Source organism: Salminus brasiliensis, chromosome 5, assembly GCF_030463535.1.
Source record: "Salminus brasiliensis chromosome 5, fSalBra1.hap2, whole genome shotgun sequence".
In the NCBI taxonomy this organism is placed as follows: Eukaryota; Metazoa; Chordata; class Actinopteri; order Characiformes; family Bryconidae; genus Salminus; species Salminus brasiliensis.
The window spans coordinates 16,357,484-16,373,952 of record NC_132882.1 but is presented as its reverse complement, the minus strand read 5'-3'; the positions used below and the strand labels follow the sequence as shown (position 1 = coordinate 16,373,952).

General features: G+C 39.6%; 1 protein-coding gene across 3 annotated transcripts in view; it reads left to right on the top strand.

Moving 5' to 3' along the window:
* The first annotated feature begins 13,180 nt into the window (after nucleotides 1–13,180).
* Nucleotides 13,181–16,469, top strand: part of ulk4 (unc-51 like kinase 4) — a 91,871-nt gene continuing 88,582 nt past the window's right edge. For 2 of the 3 annotated variants that reach the window (XM_072679612.1, XM_072679614.1), the window contains exons 1-9: nucleotides 13,181–13,309; nucleotides 14,055–14,204; nucleotides 14,324–14,423; nucleotides 14,554–14,693; nucleotides 14,868–15,027; nucleotides 15,281–15,382; nucleotides 15,761–15,844; nucleotides 15,947–16,022; nucleotides 16,109–16,213. In XM_072679612.1, coding sequence (XP_072535713.1) covers nucleotides 14,067–14,204; nucleotides 14,324–14,423; nucleotides 14,554–14,693; nucleotides 14,868–15,027; nucleotides 15,281–15,382; nucleotides 15,761–15,844; nucleotides 15,947–16,022; nucleotides 16,109–16,213 — 905 coding nt within the window. In that variant the 5' untranslated portion in view covers nucleotides 13,181–13,309; nucleotides 14,055–14,066. Of the gene's footprint in view, nucleotides 13,310–13,479; nucleotides 13,631–14,054; nucleotides 14,205–14,323; nucleotides 14,424–14,553; nucleotides 14,694–14,867; nucleotides 15,028–15,280; nucleotides 15,383–15,760; nucleotides 15,845–15,946; nucleotides 16,023–16,108; nucleotides 16,214–16,469 lie in introns of those variants that run through there. The other variant, XM_072679613.1, reaches the window with a different exon arrangement.

Here is a 16,469-nt window from a genome sequence, read left to right as displayed (position 1 = left end):
TTGTGCATAAACACCTGACAAGGTGCAATACTGCAGTTAACAAAAGGAACAATAAAGTAACATAGTGGATAATTCTGGAACTTATACACTTCAGGGTGAATCTCAAGAAATATCTGACTGAATATGTTCAAAAATGACATCCCTACGAGAATATATGATAATGACAAAATGTTCTTATTATACCTGTTTAACTACATTACAAATCCCTGTTACATTTTACCCAATGTCAGTCTCTGTCAATCTGTACCTGGAACTGTACTGTAAATACTGGGTTTGGGATGGGTTTGAAAATGGTTTAGCTAAGACACTTACACAGATCTGATCATCTGCACTGAAAAAGGCTTCCTTTTGTATGAAGAATATATTAATAAAAATATATTCTTATACTAATATATTATAAAATCATGTTTTTTAACCATACTTCTTAATTGGGTACTCTTAAGTAATACGTATTTGAATTTACCCAAGAACACCAGGCCAATGGACGCTCTGAAGGTACATACAGTACACAGAAGAAGTAGAACAGGGTTTTTTACGTGGGCCATCATTGTTCTTTCCATCAGCACATACCATATCTGCCCTCTGTGTCTCTGACAGAAACCGACTGAGCCATCAAAGGTGTCAGAGGCTCCAAAGCCACCAGTTCCTCTTTTGTCCTCATGTGCCCTGTGGCTGAACCTCACTGACACATGATATTCACCCAGCAAAGAGATTTAAAAGCTGAGCTAAGCTGTAATGCAATATTTACTACAGCACAGCAGACTTCAAGCAACTGAAAATGATCAACTTACCGGTATTAAAGGAACACAAGTCCACTGACCTGTCGGATAAGTCTCTCCTTTGCATCATTCGTCCTAGTCTTGGATAAGCCGCAGTGCTCACACGACATGAGTTTCAGTTATATCAGAAACATTTCAAATCACAATTAATTTCTAATCATAATTCATCATAATTTTTCAGATACCACATAATTGTCCTTAGATCAATGTTACACAAGAGAAAAATGCATTTCTATTCCTGCCATGGCACATCCCCTTTTTCCCCAGTGAAATGCCCGCAGCATGGGCATCCACGTGGGTGAAGTCATGCGTATGCACTCAGCATCAGCAGTCTGCCAGGCCAGAGGGTCCTACGCAGCACGTGTGCCCACTACTGACAATACACACACAAGAGAGCGCCTGGCTATCAAAACAATGCCTTTAGACAGTGCCTATATGAAAATGTACAGAGACAAATACACCAAACAGCCATGACACTAAAATCACTCTCATAATATTCTATAGATGACTTTTGCGCCATCAAAACAGCTCCACAAGACCTCTGAAGGTGTCCAGCAGCATCTGGCACACAGACATTAGCAGTAGATCCTTCATGTCCGGTTCAGACAGGCTGGCCTTTGCTCCCCACGTGGATCAATGAGCCTTAGGTGCCCATGACCTTCTCACCACTGCATCGGTTCTTAGTCCTTAGTACTCTTTAGTTCTGACCACTGCATACCAGGAACTGCTGATTTGGAGATGCCCTGACCCATTCGTATAGCCATCACAATTTGGCCTAGGGGCAATAAACATGCAAAATGAATCAGTAGCCACAGATTCTTAAAAATTACTACTCAAATACTCTCCCAGACTTAATATAGTGATTTTTATTCAAATGTGCTGCATGTAATTACACTGTTTGTAATGAAATGTGCAGTTAATCAGCGTTCTTCAAGCACTGTCGATACCCTCAATAAGCTTAGAAAAGCATACTGTGTGTCACAGCTTTTACCACGATACATCAAAATAACAACAGCAGACCACCCCTAGATTGGCCTTTGTGAAATTCACTCATGATCTTACACTAACCCAATTTTTCCTGCTTGCAATACCTCAACCTTAAATACTGACTGACCCCATTGACAGGTGCTTTCACCACAAAGAAATCAATGTTATTCACTTCACCTGTCAGTGTTATGGCTGATTGCTGCAAGTAAAATACATAAATGCATAAGAATAAAGAGACACGTTCACACCCACATGACATAGAAGACAAGAAGAAAACAACCCAGATTAAGCACCATTTCGTGTTTCTCAACCTTATTCTCTTTTTAGCGGCCGCTCTTTATCAAGACAGCTTAATGAGCCGGTTTAACTCAGAAAAAGGGAAAGCCTAATAGCTACATGCAGCAGGAGCAGCTTCGCTGCATCAGAGATAAGTTTAGAAAGAAGCATTAGCTGGACATAACAGACAGTGATATCTGTGAACTCAAAAAGCAAAATGTGCCAAGTAATAAAACTGTGTGGGGTTCATCAGAAGTGTTTACTATTCAACTGCTCCCTCATATAAAGCCGAATAACATAAGAATCTGCCACTAAAGAAACAGGCTAACAGCACCTGATGAGAATCCAGTGAGATTCCAGCACTGCATGGGAATACATACAAACCTAGATCACACACACAGCCTAGAAGCAAGGGATGCGCCATTATGGGAAACAAACATGGGCCGATGCCAGTCGATCTGAATTAGCAATACGGAGATATATACCATTTATTTCTGTTGAGACTTGCGGCACAGCAGCCCAGAGTCACCTTCAACATTCTGATCTTCCAGAGTACAATAAATGTCAACGGACATCAGTTTGAAAGATCATTCAAATTTACAGACCTGATCAAAACATATACATCTGTCTAATACTGTTTTTGCAAGCAATTATATTGAGTAAATATACTGAGACACTAATACGATTCCAAAATCACTGTACGTCTGAAATCATGTTACTTCTCTATACACATATCGGCCATAACATTAGGACGTTAGCAATAGACCCTTTGGGACCTCCATGAGCATGATCTGTCTGGTTCAGAGGTTGTTCTTTCCTGGCCCATTTTTGGTAGGTACTAACCACTGCATAGCAGAAAACTACCCCACAAGACCTGCCTGATGTTTTGGAGATGTTCTGACCCAGTAGTCTGGCCACCTTGTCAAAGTAGCCCAGATTCTTACACTTTTGACATATCACCTTCAACAACTGCCCGTTAACTTGCTGCTTAATATATCCCAGCCCTTGACAGATAACACCGTAGATGAAGATAATCAGTATTTTGCACCTCACTGGTCAGTGATGTTAATAATTGTTGATTAGGCATTTGATACTTAAAACATCAACACTAAAATGTATCACCAAAACATTGAAATGTTAACACTAGGACTGCTGCATGATCTACTGGTCTAATACAAAAGCATCCAACATATCCTGTTAAAAGTCCACATCAAAGCATGTCAGCTGTCCCATTGCAACACTAATCTGGCATTAAAAAAGATCTTGGCCTACTAACCTTAAAACTGGCACATCATAATAGACTTAAACAGAGGTATGTGTGTAACAGTTCATTCACTGATTCCATGTATTAAATAGATTTTCTGTCAGGTCAGCAAACTGATTATTTTGCAACTAGTTCACTGAACTACATTAAATTTTCACGCTTCTATTTCATAGATGAATTTAGGGTAGGAAATGTCTGAGCTCAACAGCAGTCAATGGACACAAAAACAGTGAGGCAAAACTGACCTTGAATCAAATCACTAATCAAATAAATACACAATGTCTCTAATTTAATTAAGGGTATTTTTACGCCTTTTACTTCCAGTGTTGTCCAATAAGGCATTTTTTTCTGATCTTGAGTTAATAAGATGTTTATGCACACCCTTACAAATCATTTTTCTACTGAGATCAGCAGTTACATCAACCCTGAAGAAGAGTGAGCCAGCATCTGTGGCAGCTATACAGGCCCAGGCCATAGCACCCCCAGCACCATGTTTTACAGATGAGGTGGCAGGCGTTGGATGCTTTGGATCGTGAGCAGTTCCTTTTTGTCTCCACACTTTGGTCTCACCATTGCTCTGATACTCAAACTAATTTTGGTCTCATTTGTCCACAAGACCTCCAAAACCCTGCCAGTCTTTCCCAAAACCTATCTTATACCTTTGTAGAAGGCCTTTGTCCCAAACATTATGGCGACTTAAGATCTTAAAATCTGAAAAATCAGACAAATTGCACTTTAATTACATACACCTTATCTGGTTAGAACTTTAAAATGATACTACAGAGCAAAATGAGCTAAATATGACCTTATTTTGAAGGTCTTTACCCCCTGCCCTCTCCTTTTTCTGAATCATATTAAATGAAGTGGGCCTTTCAAAAATGAATCCCCTGATCAGATCAGTGTCCTGCCACACTGACTTCATTATAACTGGATGTTGATGTTATAGCTGGCTGCTAATGCAGCACTCACATCTAACTCACTCAGACTCTGGATTTGGGAAAACATTCCTAGGAGTCACATGATCACTGTTCTGTCTAAACAAGGGTCAGGTTATGGATCTATTTCTCCACAGGGACATTCAGAACACTCATTGGCTTCATGAGCAGCATTTGTCTATTTGTCTAGAAGTATTTTTCTCTTTTTTACTTTTGCCCTGTAAATTACATGGATTCTTATTTGTCTTTAGGCAGATGAAAAGTGACCTTCACCAAAGTATGGCCATTAACCTTCTATACTCTGCAAGGTCTTCTGAACTGAGATCAATAATGTGCCCCAACAGCATTTAACCAAGCACAAAGTGCAGTGCATGGGAGTAAAAAGGCCTGAATAACACAACAACCATGTGCCAAATTATGCGTATTAAATATTAATGTATAAAGCACCATATGTAGCTCCTGCTGCGCTGTTTTGTTCTACACCACGTTGTTTTGTAGACTCCCACTCTGTGCTTTACTGGCTGAAATAATTGTTTGTTGTGAATTGCAATTGTATTGAAAAACTAGAAAAATGTCTAGTGAAGGAAGGAAGGAAACACAATATGGTTGTGCAGCTAAAGAGGTTCCTATGTGGTCGCTATGAAGTTCCTAAGTGGTTGCTATGGTGTTCCTAAGTGGTTGCTGAATAGGTGCTATAGTGTTGCAAGATGATTATTATGGTATTTCAGGTGGTTGATATGATATTGATCAGTGGTTGCTAGATGGTTGCTGGGCGGTTGCTGGGGCAAAAGGTTGCTGTAGTACCCCATGTGATTGGTTGAGTGTTATAAGTGCATGTGGCAAGTGACATTAGAATTCCCATTCATTCCCATGGGAAAGCTTTCTGCAAAAATCTGTTGCTATGACAGAAACTGAGCATCTGATCAAAAAGATGTACACAAGGCTGACAATACAGCTTTACAACCATAATTATACAGAATACAGAAAAATGTGATGTAGCATTAGTCCCTCCCCATATCATCATAGTGTCTACAGACTGTGCATACGGACTCTTCCAATTGTCTTGCAAAACACGTCTCTTTGACAGCTTTAATTTAGGTTGACGCCAGGCCTTTGAGAGGCCTAGCAGAGGCCTGCTCTATAGCAAGTTCTGCAAAGAGCCAAACAGCTGCTTAATTCATTAGACAAATATGATGCATTGTTTGCACTGTCCTTTAGGCTTTGCTCTTTTTGCCAGTCACTTGGCCACTCAGTTTCACAAGCATGGCAGTTAAGCAAGAGTGCAGGGGGAAGGGGGTGTAACACGGAAAACATTTCTGTTGAAGTCTCAGCTGATGCCTTTTCCCCCTGTGCTCTCTGACGCCTGCAGTGCTCTGCCAAAAAGAGGGGTTGTGAATATATCACGTCACTCAGGCTCATTTTTGAAAGACTCAGGCTACACAGGGGGGCAGAGTAGGAGGGCAGAAGGAGGGACAGCAACAGGATAAAGACACTACTGACCAATTAAACTCAAAAACCTAAACCAAGAGCAACAACCTCAGTCTAGCCATACCAGACAGACAAAGACCTAACTTCTATTACAAACATGCCTTTATATTTGGAAAGCGAAGACACGTAGGAGAAAATCTAAAGATGTTCACCCTATAACACTATAACTGGAAAGGCAATACTCAGTGAATCATGGTTGCTAGGAGACTAGACAAGACCTCAGCTAGGTGTTTTGCTGAAATGCAAAAGTGGTTGTACTTTTAGTGTGAAGCGTCCTGTATGCTTCTCATACAGTACCTCCCTACGAATACCTCAAGCCGTAAAACTGTTAACACCTCTAAGGATTGTGAAACCTGTAAGAAAGTTCTCTTGATTCTTCATGCAGGAGACAGAACACTATACCCTAGTTTAACACAGTGCACAGTTCCCTGGCTATATTTAATCATTTGCAAATAGATGCCAGCTGGTACAATGGAGCACAAAGGTACCACCATATAGATAATCTAGCATTTGTGCTTAATCACATTATGCAACCTTTAGCCAGGTCTCTTTTTTATCACAATGTTAGCTTCCTGCCTGGGCAGAGCAATCAAGATAGTATCAGGTATGCATTAGGAATTCAGTTCGACCACAGTAAGCAAACGTGAGGACACCACACACGTCTTCACACAAACAGCTCAAATACAAAGTGAAGCTTTAAGAAAGAAGAACAGGAAGTGAGCTCTATTAATAGAACACAGTGCAATACACAGACTTGAACAGGGTGGGCTGTCTAACAGCTCTAAAACAGAGCCAGTTGCACAGTTGCATGATAACTACATCAGTCATGCTGATAAAAGGGGAGGCAGTTTAACACATCAGTTTAGAAATACATGCCAGAAACACACAATATTTAAGAGGCCACAAATTTAATAAGACAAAGTGTACACGCCCACAAAGCAATCCAATATTCTGCTTCTTATCATATGCCCCTGTCAATACAGCACAGATGGCAGAGGGAGGCCCATTTCCCAGTGGATAGTGGAAGAGTCAATATGTGCACTCAAGATCCCTTCTGGTTTCCCCAGAGTCAAAACTGAGACAAGGTCAACAAAAAGAGGGCACCAATAAGAAAGGCAGAGTTTGACCTGAGAGAATGAAATGGCAGCAGACAACGGAGAACATCAAGACGAATATTTCTCTAATATCAACAGGGGCTTGATATATGATATGATGATGATATATGCTGCGAGGGGACGATAAGTAATGTGCCTCCTTTTGCTGTGGTAACAGCCTCTAATGCTTTACACTAGCTGTTGGAACACTGCTATAAGGATTTGCCACAAAAGCATCATTGTTATCATTAAACACGAACATTTACTTATGACGCTACAACTCATCCCAAAGGGATTTCACTCCATAAAAAGCAGACAAGAGGGGGGATATCCCAGTGGTTGACACTGGCTGTTGAGCACAGTGTTTTAGGCACAGTGTTTGGCAGTTCTTTTCTATAGAGATTGTAAACCAAACAACTGAACACCTGCATAAGCAACAGATTTATCTTAAAGCTTTGGTTAAAATCACTAATTAGCAGGCAAGACAGTTACATCTGAACATCAGTGTATGTGTGAGGGGAAAATGACCAAGCCTGGTCATTAAGCCAGAGGAGTTAAATATGCTGAACAAAGCCGAAATGCCATTAGGATGCCTAAGAAGCAGGAATACATTGAGCAGATGGGATTACCAGGAATGCATTTACACTTGGATATGGTGTGTCAGCAAAATGTATACACAAAATAAATAAACAAACCACCTAAGCACAGGATAAACTGAGTACCCTACTGCTTCACAAAATGAAGGAGTTAAGAGAGCACTCGATAGCGTCAGACTCAGTCCATTATGATTGTCTATGTCTCATATGCAGACATGCAAAGGTCACTTAAGCTTACTGAAGGCCAGTGCAGTCAATTGAATACTCTTTACAAGTAATGGGAATGATGGTCTGAGTACATGCAGTCACAACACTGAAGACGCAATGGTACCTAATTATGGAGAGTGATCTATGGACAGTGAGCCTCAAACGAGGGGTGATAAAGTGGTCTGAGAGTCAGGCAGGCTGAACGTGATATGCTCTCCCAGCTGTCACAGCATACGCTATGACACACGTGTCTCTGCAGAGAAAGGCACATATGCAGAAACAAACAACCCTGAAGGGCTTTCAATATCCCACTTTTCTGTGATCTCTAGAGAGGACACAGCTGACTGTCCTGTCACAAAGCAAAAACACAGTATGTTTTGTAGGCTCAGACATGATGTGTGATTTGGTGGCAAATTGTGCTCTCTTTGACTCTGGTCGCCGATGGCAAAATGACCATTGGGCTGTAGTTGTAGCACATTAGACCACTGAGCTACTTAATATCACAATATATAATATTAAATTCTAAAACAAAAAATTAGTCACATGCATCATTTCTGCTTTAATAATACTTGGTTACATGTTCTCAATGACAGCATGGGTTCTGTCAAGTAAGGATTATATGAGTCTCATGAGGATCAAATTGAAAACAGGGATTGTGCCCTGCTGATTTTGCTGGACAGCATCCCAGACAGTGTCCCAGGGTTCCATCATGTTGTACCTGGGCTCCCTACAGTTGTAATCCTAGAATGTGAGAATGTCAAAGTTGTGGTCAGCTTGAAAGTAAAAGCACAAAGTTAGTAGCACATGATCTTTCTCAAGAGACTGGGTTAATACGAACCTGACAGGATCAGCACTTTTATTAAGGCAGGGGGACGCATAACCATTGCAGAAAAATATAATGCAGTGTTGACTAATATTTGTGCGGGACGGTTACATCATGCCACGGTATCAGATTGTATCAAAGTTTACATCAATAAAAATCTGCAATAATACAGTTAATGAACACCTGCTTCCTCAACACTGAAAACACATGATATATGAATGCCTTACACACCTGCCAGCATATTGTGACTGGACTGCTGATGATGAACCGTGCTATAAACCAGACAGATAGCACATTCCCAAAAAGGAAACGGACTATTCATTTATATACACAATATTTTAAACCATTCTATTAAAACTACAACTTTCCTATTACTGTATTCCAAGTGTTAATAGAAAATATAGTATACCAACAACAACAACAAAAAAAAGAGTAAACAACAGGGCAGCAGGAACACCACTATTTTATGGCCATTACATGATGGATATATAGTGCCCATTAACAATCAAATATATCACTAAAAGCAACATTACATTAACCTGGTATACACCTAGTACTGTGATTATGGGATTCATACATTATTAGACACAGACGTACGTCAGTAAAGCATGAAAATGCACAGCACCTCAGTTGTAAGCACCTCATTCATTATGAATGAGGCATAACCTGCCACTGAATAGATTACTACTCACAAAATCTACCAACAGTCAGCCCTAATTCAGATGCATATATTAGAAGTAACTGGCAATTGACAAGCTCTAAAAACACATTTTGTTGCAAATCATGCCCTTCTCTTAACTCTCTTAACTCAATACTACTGTGGATTTCAGGACATTGGGCCATGCACTCTGGTTCATTAATGGGGACACTGAGCATGGAGGAATTATGCAACTTTCCAAGCCCCACCGTAGCATTCACTCACTAAGCCTGCACTACACAACACTTCCTTCATAGCACAACCAGTGTAAACAACTTCAAAGTTGTACCTGCTTTAGCTAGAGCGGTTTAGACTCACATAGGAGTGTTCTAGTGCATTTATTTTAAGGTTTCAGTAGAGTAGAGCTGGGCAATATGACAATATTTTTATTGTATCGTGATAAATGTTGTTATCGTGGTAGTCAATATTTGTGTATCGTGGATATCGTCAGTGCTTAAAGAACACGTTTTATAACAAAGACTGTTATTGAATTAAATGAAGTGAAGCATATTTTGAGTAAAAACTCAGTACTCAGTATTAATGAGTATTTGGACAGCAGTTTTTACATTGTTTTACATGTTACACTGCTGGTGCATTTTGTCTACATGACGAGATATTGCACTAAATATCACACATCGTAAACAATGTCTTTAAATATCGTGATATAATTTTTTCCATATCGCCCAGCTCTATTTCAGAGTCTGAGGTTGAAATTCAGTGCAATTGAATGTGTATTTAGGTGGTATGATAAACAAATGACCAATTTGAGCTTGGGTGGTCACAGCATAAGGCCCTTCTCTTTCTCTCTGACTGAACACCCATTTGGTTAGTTTCCACAAAAGACAGCAAATGAAAATCGCCAGGAATGACTGAGGGAGCAATCAAAGATATCACTTTCAAGTTTCATACATCCCTTTTTGTACCGTCTTTTTTAACTTTGAAAAGGGTAATCATTGCTGCTATTCTCCTAATACACCTGCCGGTCCATGACAGCTTGTTCAGCCAGCACTGTTTTCATTCAAATATTTTTAAGACAATCACAACCATCAACAACAACATCATCATCATCATCATCATCTTTACTTAGTAGACTAACACCACACTTGCCAATGTCCAGATTGAACTAACAGAAACAATCAGAAAGTTTTAGTGCTTGTATGCGTGGAGTGTGTGTGACTTATACACAGGCCTAAATTATACTCATGCTTATTTGTTTTGGAAGACAGATTCTTAGCAAGGATTTTGCATGGCAATAGATTTCAGATTCAGATAATTATTTGCAGTGGTGCTATGCAAATAGGAATCCAACCATGGTTACTGGACACGATGCTAAAAAAAAAAAAAAAATTAGATGTACCCAAAACATTGTGTAAAATGTTTTTGTCTGTATATGATCTCTGCATCTATAAACGTATACTATTCTACTTGTACATTACCTGTAGTGATGCACCGATATGAGAAGTCTGGGCTGATACTAATATCCGATCATTCTTAAGCATATGCAGTATCTGGTAATGCCAAACATAGATGTTAGGACTACATTAATCAGGATTACTATTAGACACAACTGCAAAACAACAAACTCCAAAATGAGAACTTTACAGAAGGGGAAAAGACTTCTTAACTTTTAATGGAAGTGAATATAAAGACATTTTATTCCAAGCCATTTTGGGGCATTTTCCAAATAGTCAAAGAGTGAAAAACAGCAATGGAGATCAAATGGGGTTCAATAAACACATCATCCACTTTGAAATATCAGTCAAATCTAACCATCTGTCTGATGCTGATATGTCTTCAAACAATTATCTACCCATACCAATATGATTGCGATATCATCATGCATCCCTGATAATCAGTCCGATTTCTGATTCTGTTTTTCCTCTGAGCAAGGTTACATACCATACAGCCACCCGTCAAGAGCGGCACATGACATGCATGATATCATGACAAAAATAGAAATACCAGGGGTCACTTTATCTAACTTGATCTTGCAGAGGGACAGTTAGGTGCAACTGTTATATTACTCTATGGTACTCTATGATCAGACTAAACTGAGTTTCAGTACTCACTGTAAAACAATACAAAAGTGTCATATGATCATACATTAAGACCAGTGAACTAATCAGTCATTTCTAAATGATTTTAAGAGGGGAAAGCTTCTCAGCTCCAGTAAGTATAACAGAATTTAAAGGTGAAAGGAGATCTGCCTGTAAGCAGATCCTGCTAATCTGCTAGAGATCTACTGAGCTTATTAAAAGTTGCTGACTGATGGTGACCCTCAGCATGGATCAAGTCAAAGTTAAACGCCAGCAAGAAACAATGTATGAGGGCAAAACTCACACACGTCGTCTACCAGAGTGCTCCTGGCACTAAGACAAGAGTGGAGGCTGAGCTGAGCAGGCTCAGAGAAACTAAACAGCAATAGCAGCGCTCATCAGAGGAACACCAACTTACCCAAGGATGAGGGTGTTTCTGTAGGACTGTTCAGACGGGCTTCCTCCTCCCTCTATTATTCACACGACCACCGCCCGCGAGTCCACCGTTTTCGAAAACTAAGGAATAAATTATTAAACTAGACTACTTCCCAAACAACAACTTCCTCAAAAGAAGTCCGCTGCTGGCCCTGAGATGTGCGGAGATCAGTAGCTTAAAGTCTTCCCTCACCCAGGAAACAGGTCTTCTTTCGCAATGAAACGCGAGGCGTGAAAAGTGACCGTAGCCGGTGAGTTTTCAGTGACCATTCATCTGTTTCTGTCCTCCCTGCATGTGACCTGCCCGCGTTGCTCTTTATGCCAAAAGAGAAATGAGGAAAGTTATCTGTTTTGTCGTAAAGACATTGTGGGGGGAGCTGGGTGCCCTAAACCGTATCCTCATCAAAAAGCCGGTGTGTGTTAATCAGATCGCGCACCTCGCCATAACCCTCCCAGCAGCTCCAGCCTTCCCTTCTCTCTCTCTCTCTCTCTCTCTCTCTCTCACACACTATCCAGCAGCGTTTACAGGCCGTGACGTCACCCAACCGACCCCCCTTCTCACATCACCACCACCACCACCATGCCCTCCCACAGCTAGGGGCGCTGTTTTTACAGCTACAATTTTGAATTTGGGTCTAAAACTATAAAACAAACTGTCTAATAGGGTATAATGCAAATATTCAGTGTATTTAAATAGTATTTTTAATACATTACATATTTGAGTGCTCAACAGTATTTTTTACTAAAAGTTGTCAATACTTCAATACTGCAAAAATAATCATAATATTAATAATAATAATAATACGAAGAAGCTTTTATTTGTAGTACTACTACTAATGCTATTTTTTTATTATTATTTGATAAAATTGTAATCATATCCAAGTTTATTGGTCACACACAAAGTCATACAGGGTACAGCTTGTAGTGAAATACATTGACAACTGTCCGATCACATAAAACAAGATAGAAGACAAGATAAAAAATAAAAGTTCAAATAGTAATGTAAAGACAAGAAATAAAATAAATAGGAATAAAAAGTATATGCAAAAATAGAAACTGAAATATATAAAAAAATAGTTGGGAATCAGTTCTAGTTTTAATTTGCAATGTAAGAAGAGTGAGGATACGGTAAGATGCTAAATATAATGTGCAGATGTGCAAAATAAGCAGGAGAGCAGTGAGTTGATTAGACAGTAGTGTAATAGATGAAAGATGGAAAAGACAGAATTAAGTCTTTTAGATTTAATAAATAAATAAAACATGGGTCATTTAAATTGTTACAAGGACGCGAGGGACTCAGAGGGACTTCACTGGATAGCACGGGCAGCCAGTGTAGTGTAGATGAGTCTCACGCCCATGTGCTACATAACTGAATGAATGGGCAGACATACTGTAGCTACTAAGACCATTACTATAATTAACCATTTCTCAATAGCGTGACACTGCGGATTTATTGGAGACTTGTAAAGTAATATTCCCAAGCAAAATGATGCCTCCACTATGAACAGTGACTAGCGTCGCCTTCTCTTTCTCTCTCTCTGTAGAAACAGGATCCTTTCACCGTTGGAAACGCGCATGCTCACTGCACTGCGAGTTGTAGGCGCGTGCTGTCTGCATCTTAGCAACGGAGGAACGGCTCAATAGTGGGAGTGGAGGGACACGCGACCGAAATCCAACCAAGACCCTCAAAATGTTTGTTGCATTTGGAAACTATATTTGTGTCCGTTTACGCGTTTGTTGTTAACGTTAGCACAAAGAGCTACGTTTCAGGTGTCCTGAAGCAAACGAGTGTAGTCACGGCAGGCGCTGAGCCCCTATTTCGAAAGTTAAAGCGCTCCAACCTTGTTTCCGTCTGACAGCTGTTTCTCGCTTTCGCGGTTTATTAAGAAGTTATTTCGGATATAAGAGTATTACTGCAGCGCCATGCTGGAAAACACATGCTCAGAAAACATTTGGTGAAACATTCAGTTATTTTATTTCACTGTGGGAAATTTACATGAACTTTTAAGCACAGTAAGTATTCGTTAGCTAGCACTAACTGGCTAGCTAGTTATCTAGCTAGCTACGTTGTAGGTAAGAGGGTAGTGCTAGCGTATTTTGCATCGTCTGCACAGCACCACTATTATTAAAGTTCATTTTGTATGTAGCTAGCTACGTGCCAGACGATCACGTTACAACCAACACGAGAAAACTCGTTTAGTTCAGTTAGCTAGCTAGTTTTTACTGTGACTGTAGGCACAGGTCACACTCGACTGATGGATATAGCCAGCACTGTATTTGTTCTCACACTGTAGCTGCTGAATATGCAATGGACGTAGCTAATTGCTCTTATACAGTATATAATATTTTATACATTCGTTGCTGTGTGAGAACAACTAGCAAGGTAGCTATAGCTAGCTGTATCTCCACCAGTCTGATTACTTTCGTCTCTTTGCAGCGAGTGTCTCAGATGGAAAACTTCATTTTGTATGAAGAAATTGGACGAGGAAGCAAGTCCCTTGTTTACAAGGGCAGGAGGAAAGGCAGCATACATTTTGTGGCAATTATCTGCAGCGAGAAATCCAAGAGGCCTGAATTAACCAACCATGTGAGTAAGACAGAAACTGCTAGCGCTTTGAATCAGTCAGAAATCTGTGTGCTTTTCTTGTGATCCAGTGTTTTAGTTCAAATGAGAGTATTTCTCTATTGCTTCTCTGATCCTAACAGGTGCGACTTACACATGATATCAAGCATGAAAATGTGGTCTCCTTCTATGAGTGGTATGAGACAAGTAACCATCTGTGGCTGGTGGAGGAGTTATGCACAGGTAACTTCTCGAGACACAGATATTATTTGGTCTTGTTGGCTAAAACCACAACATTGAAGCATTGCGTATAAACTGGAATGCGTTTAAATGTAAAATATATATGAGTTCAATCCAGTTGTTCTTTCTATAGGAGGAAATTTGGAGGCGGTTATTTCCCAGGACGAATGTTTATCTGATGATATTGTGCGTGAATTTGCCAAGGACTTAATTAAAGGACTCAAGTACATCCATGACTCTGGCATAGTGTTCTCTGACCTCACTCCTGCTAAGGTATGCCACCAGATACCAGCTCAAAGTAACAAAGTATCTTTGTAAGGAATTTAAATACATTTTGTTTGCTTTTTTGGTTTTGCTGGTAAATAATTAGTTGTGTGTCTTAAGAATGAGTTAATGGCTCTTGTTACCAGTAATCTCCGAAATCTGACCATGTATATTTGTGTTTAGATTTTGCTGGATGGTCCAGGTACTCTGAAGTACTCTAATTTTGGCCTGGCTAAAGCACAAGGGGAGAACCTAGAAGATTTCTTTGCTCTTGTATTGACAGAAGATGGTGGAGACAAAGACAACACAACACCTAGAAAAAATATCAAGAACCGAACCCAAGGTCCTCACTTATCAACATTTTGCACATGTATATGGAGTATGATTTCTTATTCTTACACTTAAACAAAGCGTGAATGCAAATCTGTTTGTTGTTCAGGTGTGCCTCATTTTGGTGATCTACCATCCTGAAGAAAATTTAGTTACTTTTTTGTGGCCTGTCAATCATTAACTACTTACCTGATGATTTTGTCAATTAATTTTGCTTTGTGACTGAACAGGCCATTCTCATGCTTCTTTCACCTGGTCTTCTTCAGGCTCCCCACTGTACTGTGCTCCAGAGGTGCTGAGAGGGGGCACCACTAGCATCTCCAGTGATCTGTGGGCATTAGGCTGCATTCTCTATGAGATGTTCACAGGTCAGAACATTTTTTCACCATAAAAGCTGCACAGATAAATATTGTGATGGGAAGATTTACTATTCTTTTACTGATTTTAACTTTGTCATATAACTAACTTTGAGTCATATAGAGAGCAAGGTCTCCATGTACTCTGAGACTGTAGTTGCAGTTTGGTATTTTCTTGGAGGAAACAGCCCTTTTGGTTATTGATTTAGTGGTATCTGAATTGTGGATTACAACATAAAATGAGTTGTAAAAGGCAGCTGATGCATTTAAAAAAAAACCTTGTCTGTCTTGTACTGCAACCGGGCAGTACAGGAAAACTAGCCACAGCGGGATACTACAGTATAACAGTACATGAAAATCATGTCAAGCTTTGGCTTTTTATTTCTGCAGGAAAACCACCATTCATCTCTGAGAGCTTCACTGACTTGGTTGATCGTATTTTAAATGCAGATCCCCCATCGGCAGTGCAAAAAGGTTTATTACCAACTGTTGTTAACTATTGTGTAATTAGGTTTTGATTTAAGTTGTAATGATCAAATGTGCTTTCCTTTTTCTTTTTTTTTTAATAAATGGAAGGTCCCACTTGTTCACAGCCCAGTCCAGAGTTTCAAAGCTTACTACAGGGTCTACTGCAGAAGGACCCTGTAAATAGGTACATAATTCATCTTAATTGTGCAATGAAATAAATGTGTTAAATACGATACTAATACTGCTGTATGTTACTGTACGTTCATACAGGTTAAACTGGGAACAGTTGTTACTGCATCCATTTTGGAGGGGAGCATTTTTAGTGGAGGCCTCATCGGAGGGTGTTAAGGATGAGGATTCTTCTCTTGGCTATAGGTAATTTTCATTGCTGTGACAGTATGTCAGCAAAGATCCCATCCATATTATAGTTATTTTGTTCGTTTACAACTGTGTTGAAATGCATATTTTATGTTATAAGCACAAATAAGCACACATTTAAATCACAATGTCACATTTTGCATTAAATATCTAATTACATTTTATAGTATTCATAGAATTAAACATGGTTTTGTGGTTTGTGAGAAAATCTGTGGTTTTAAGGCCTTTTGCAGAATATCCTTCAGATTACTAG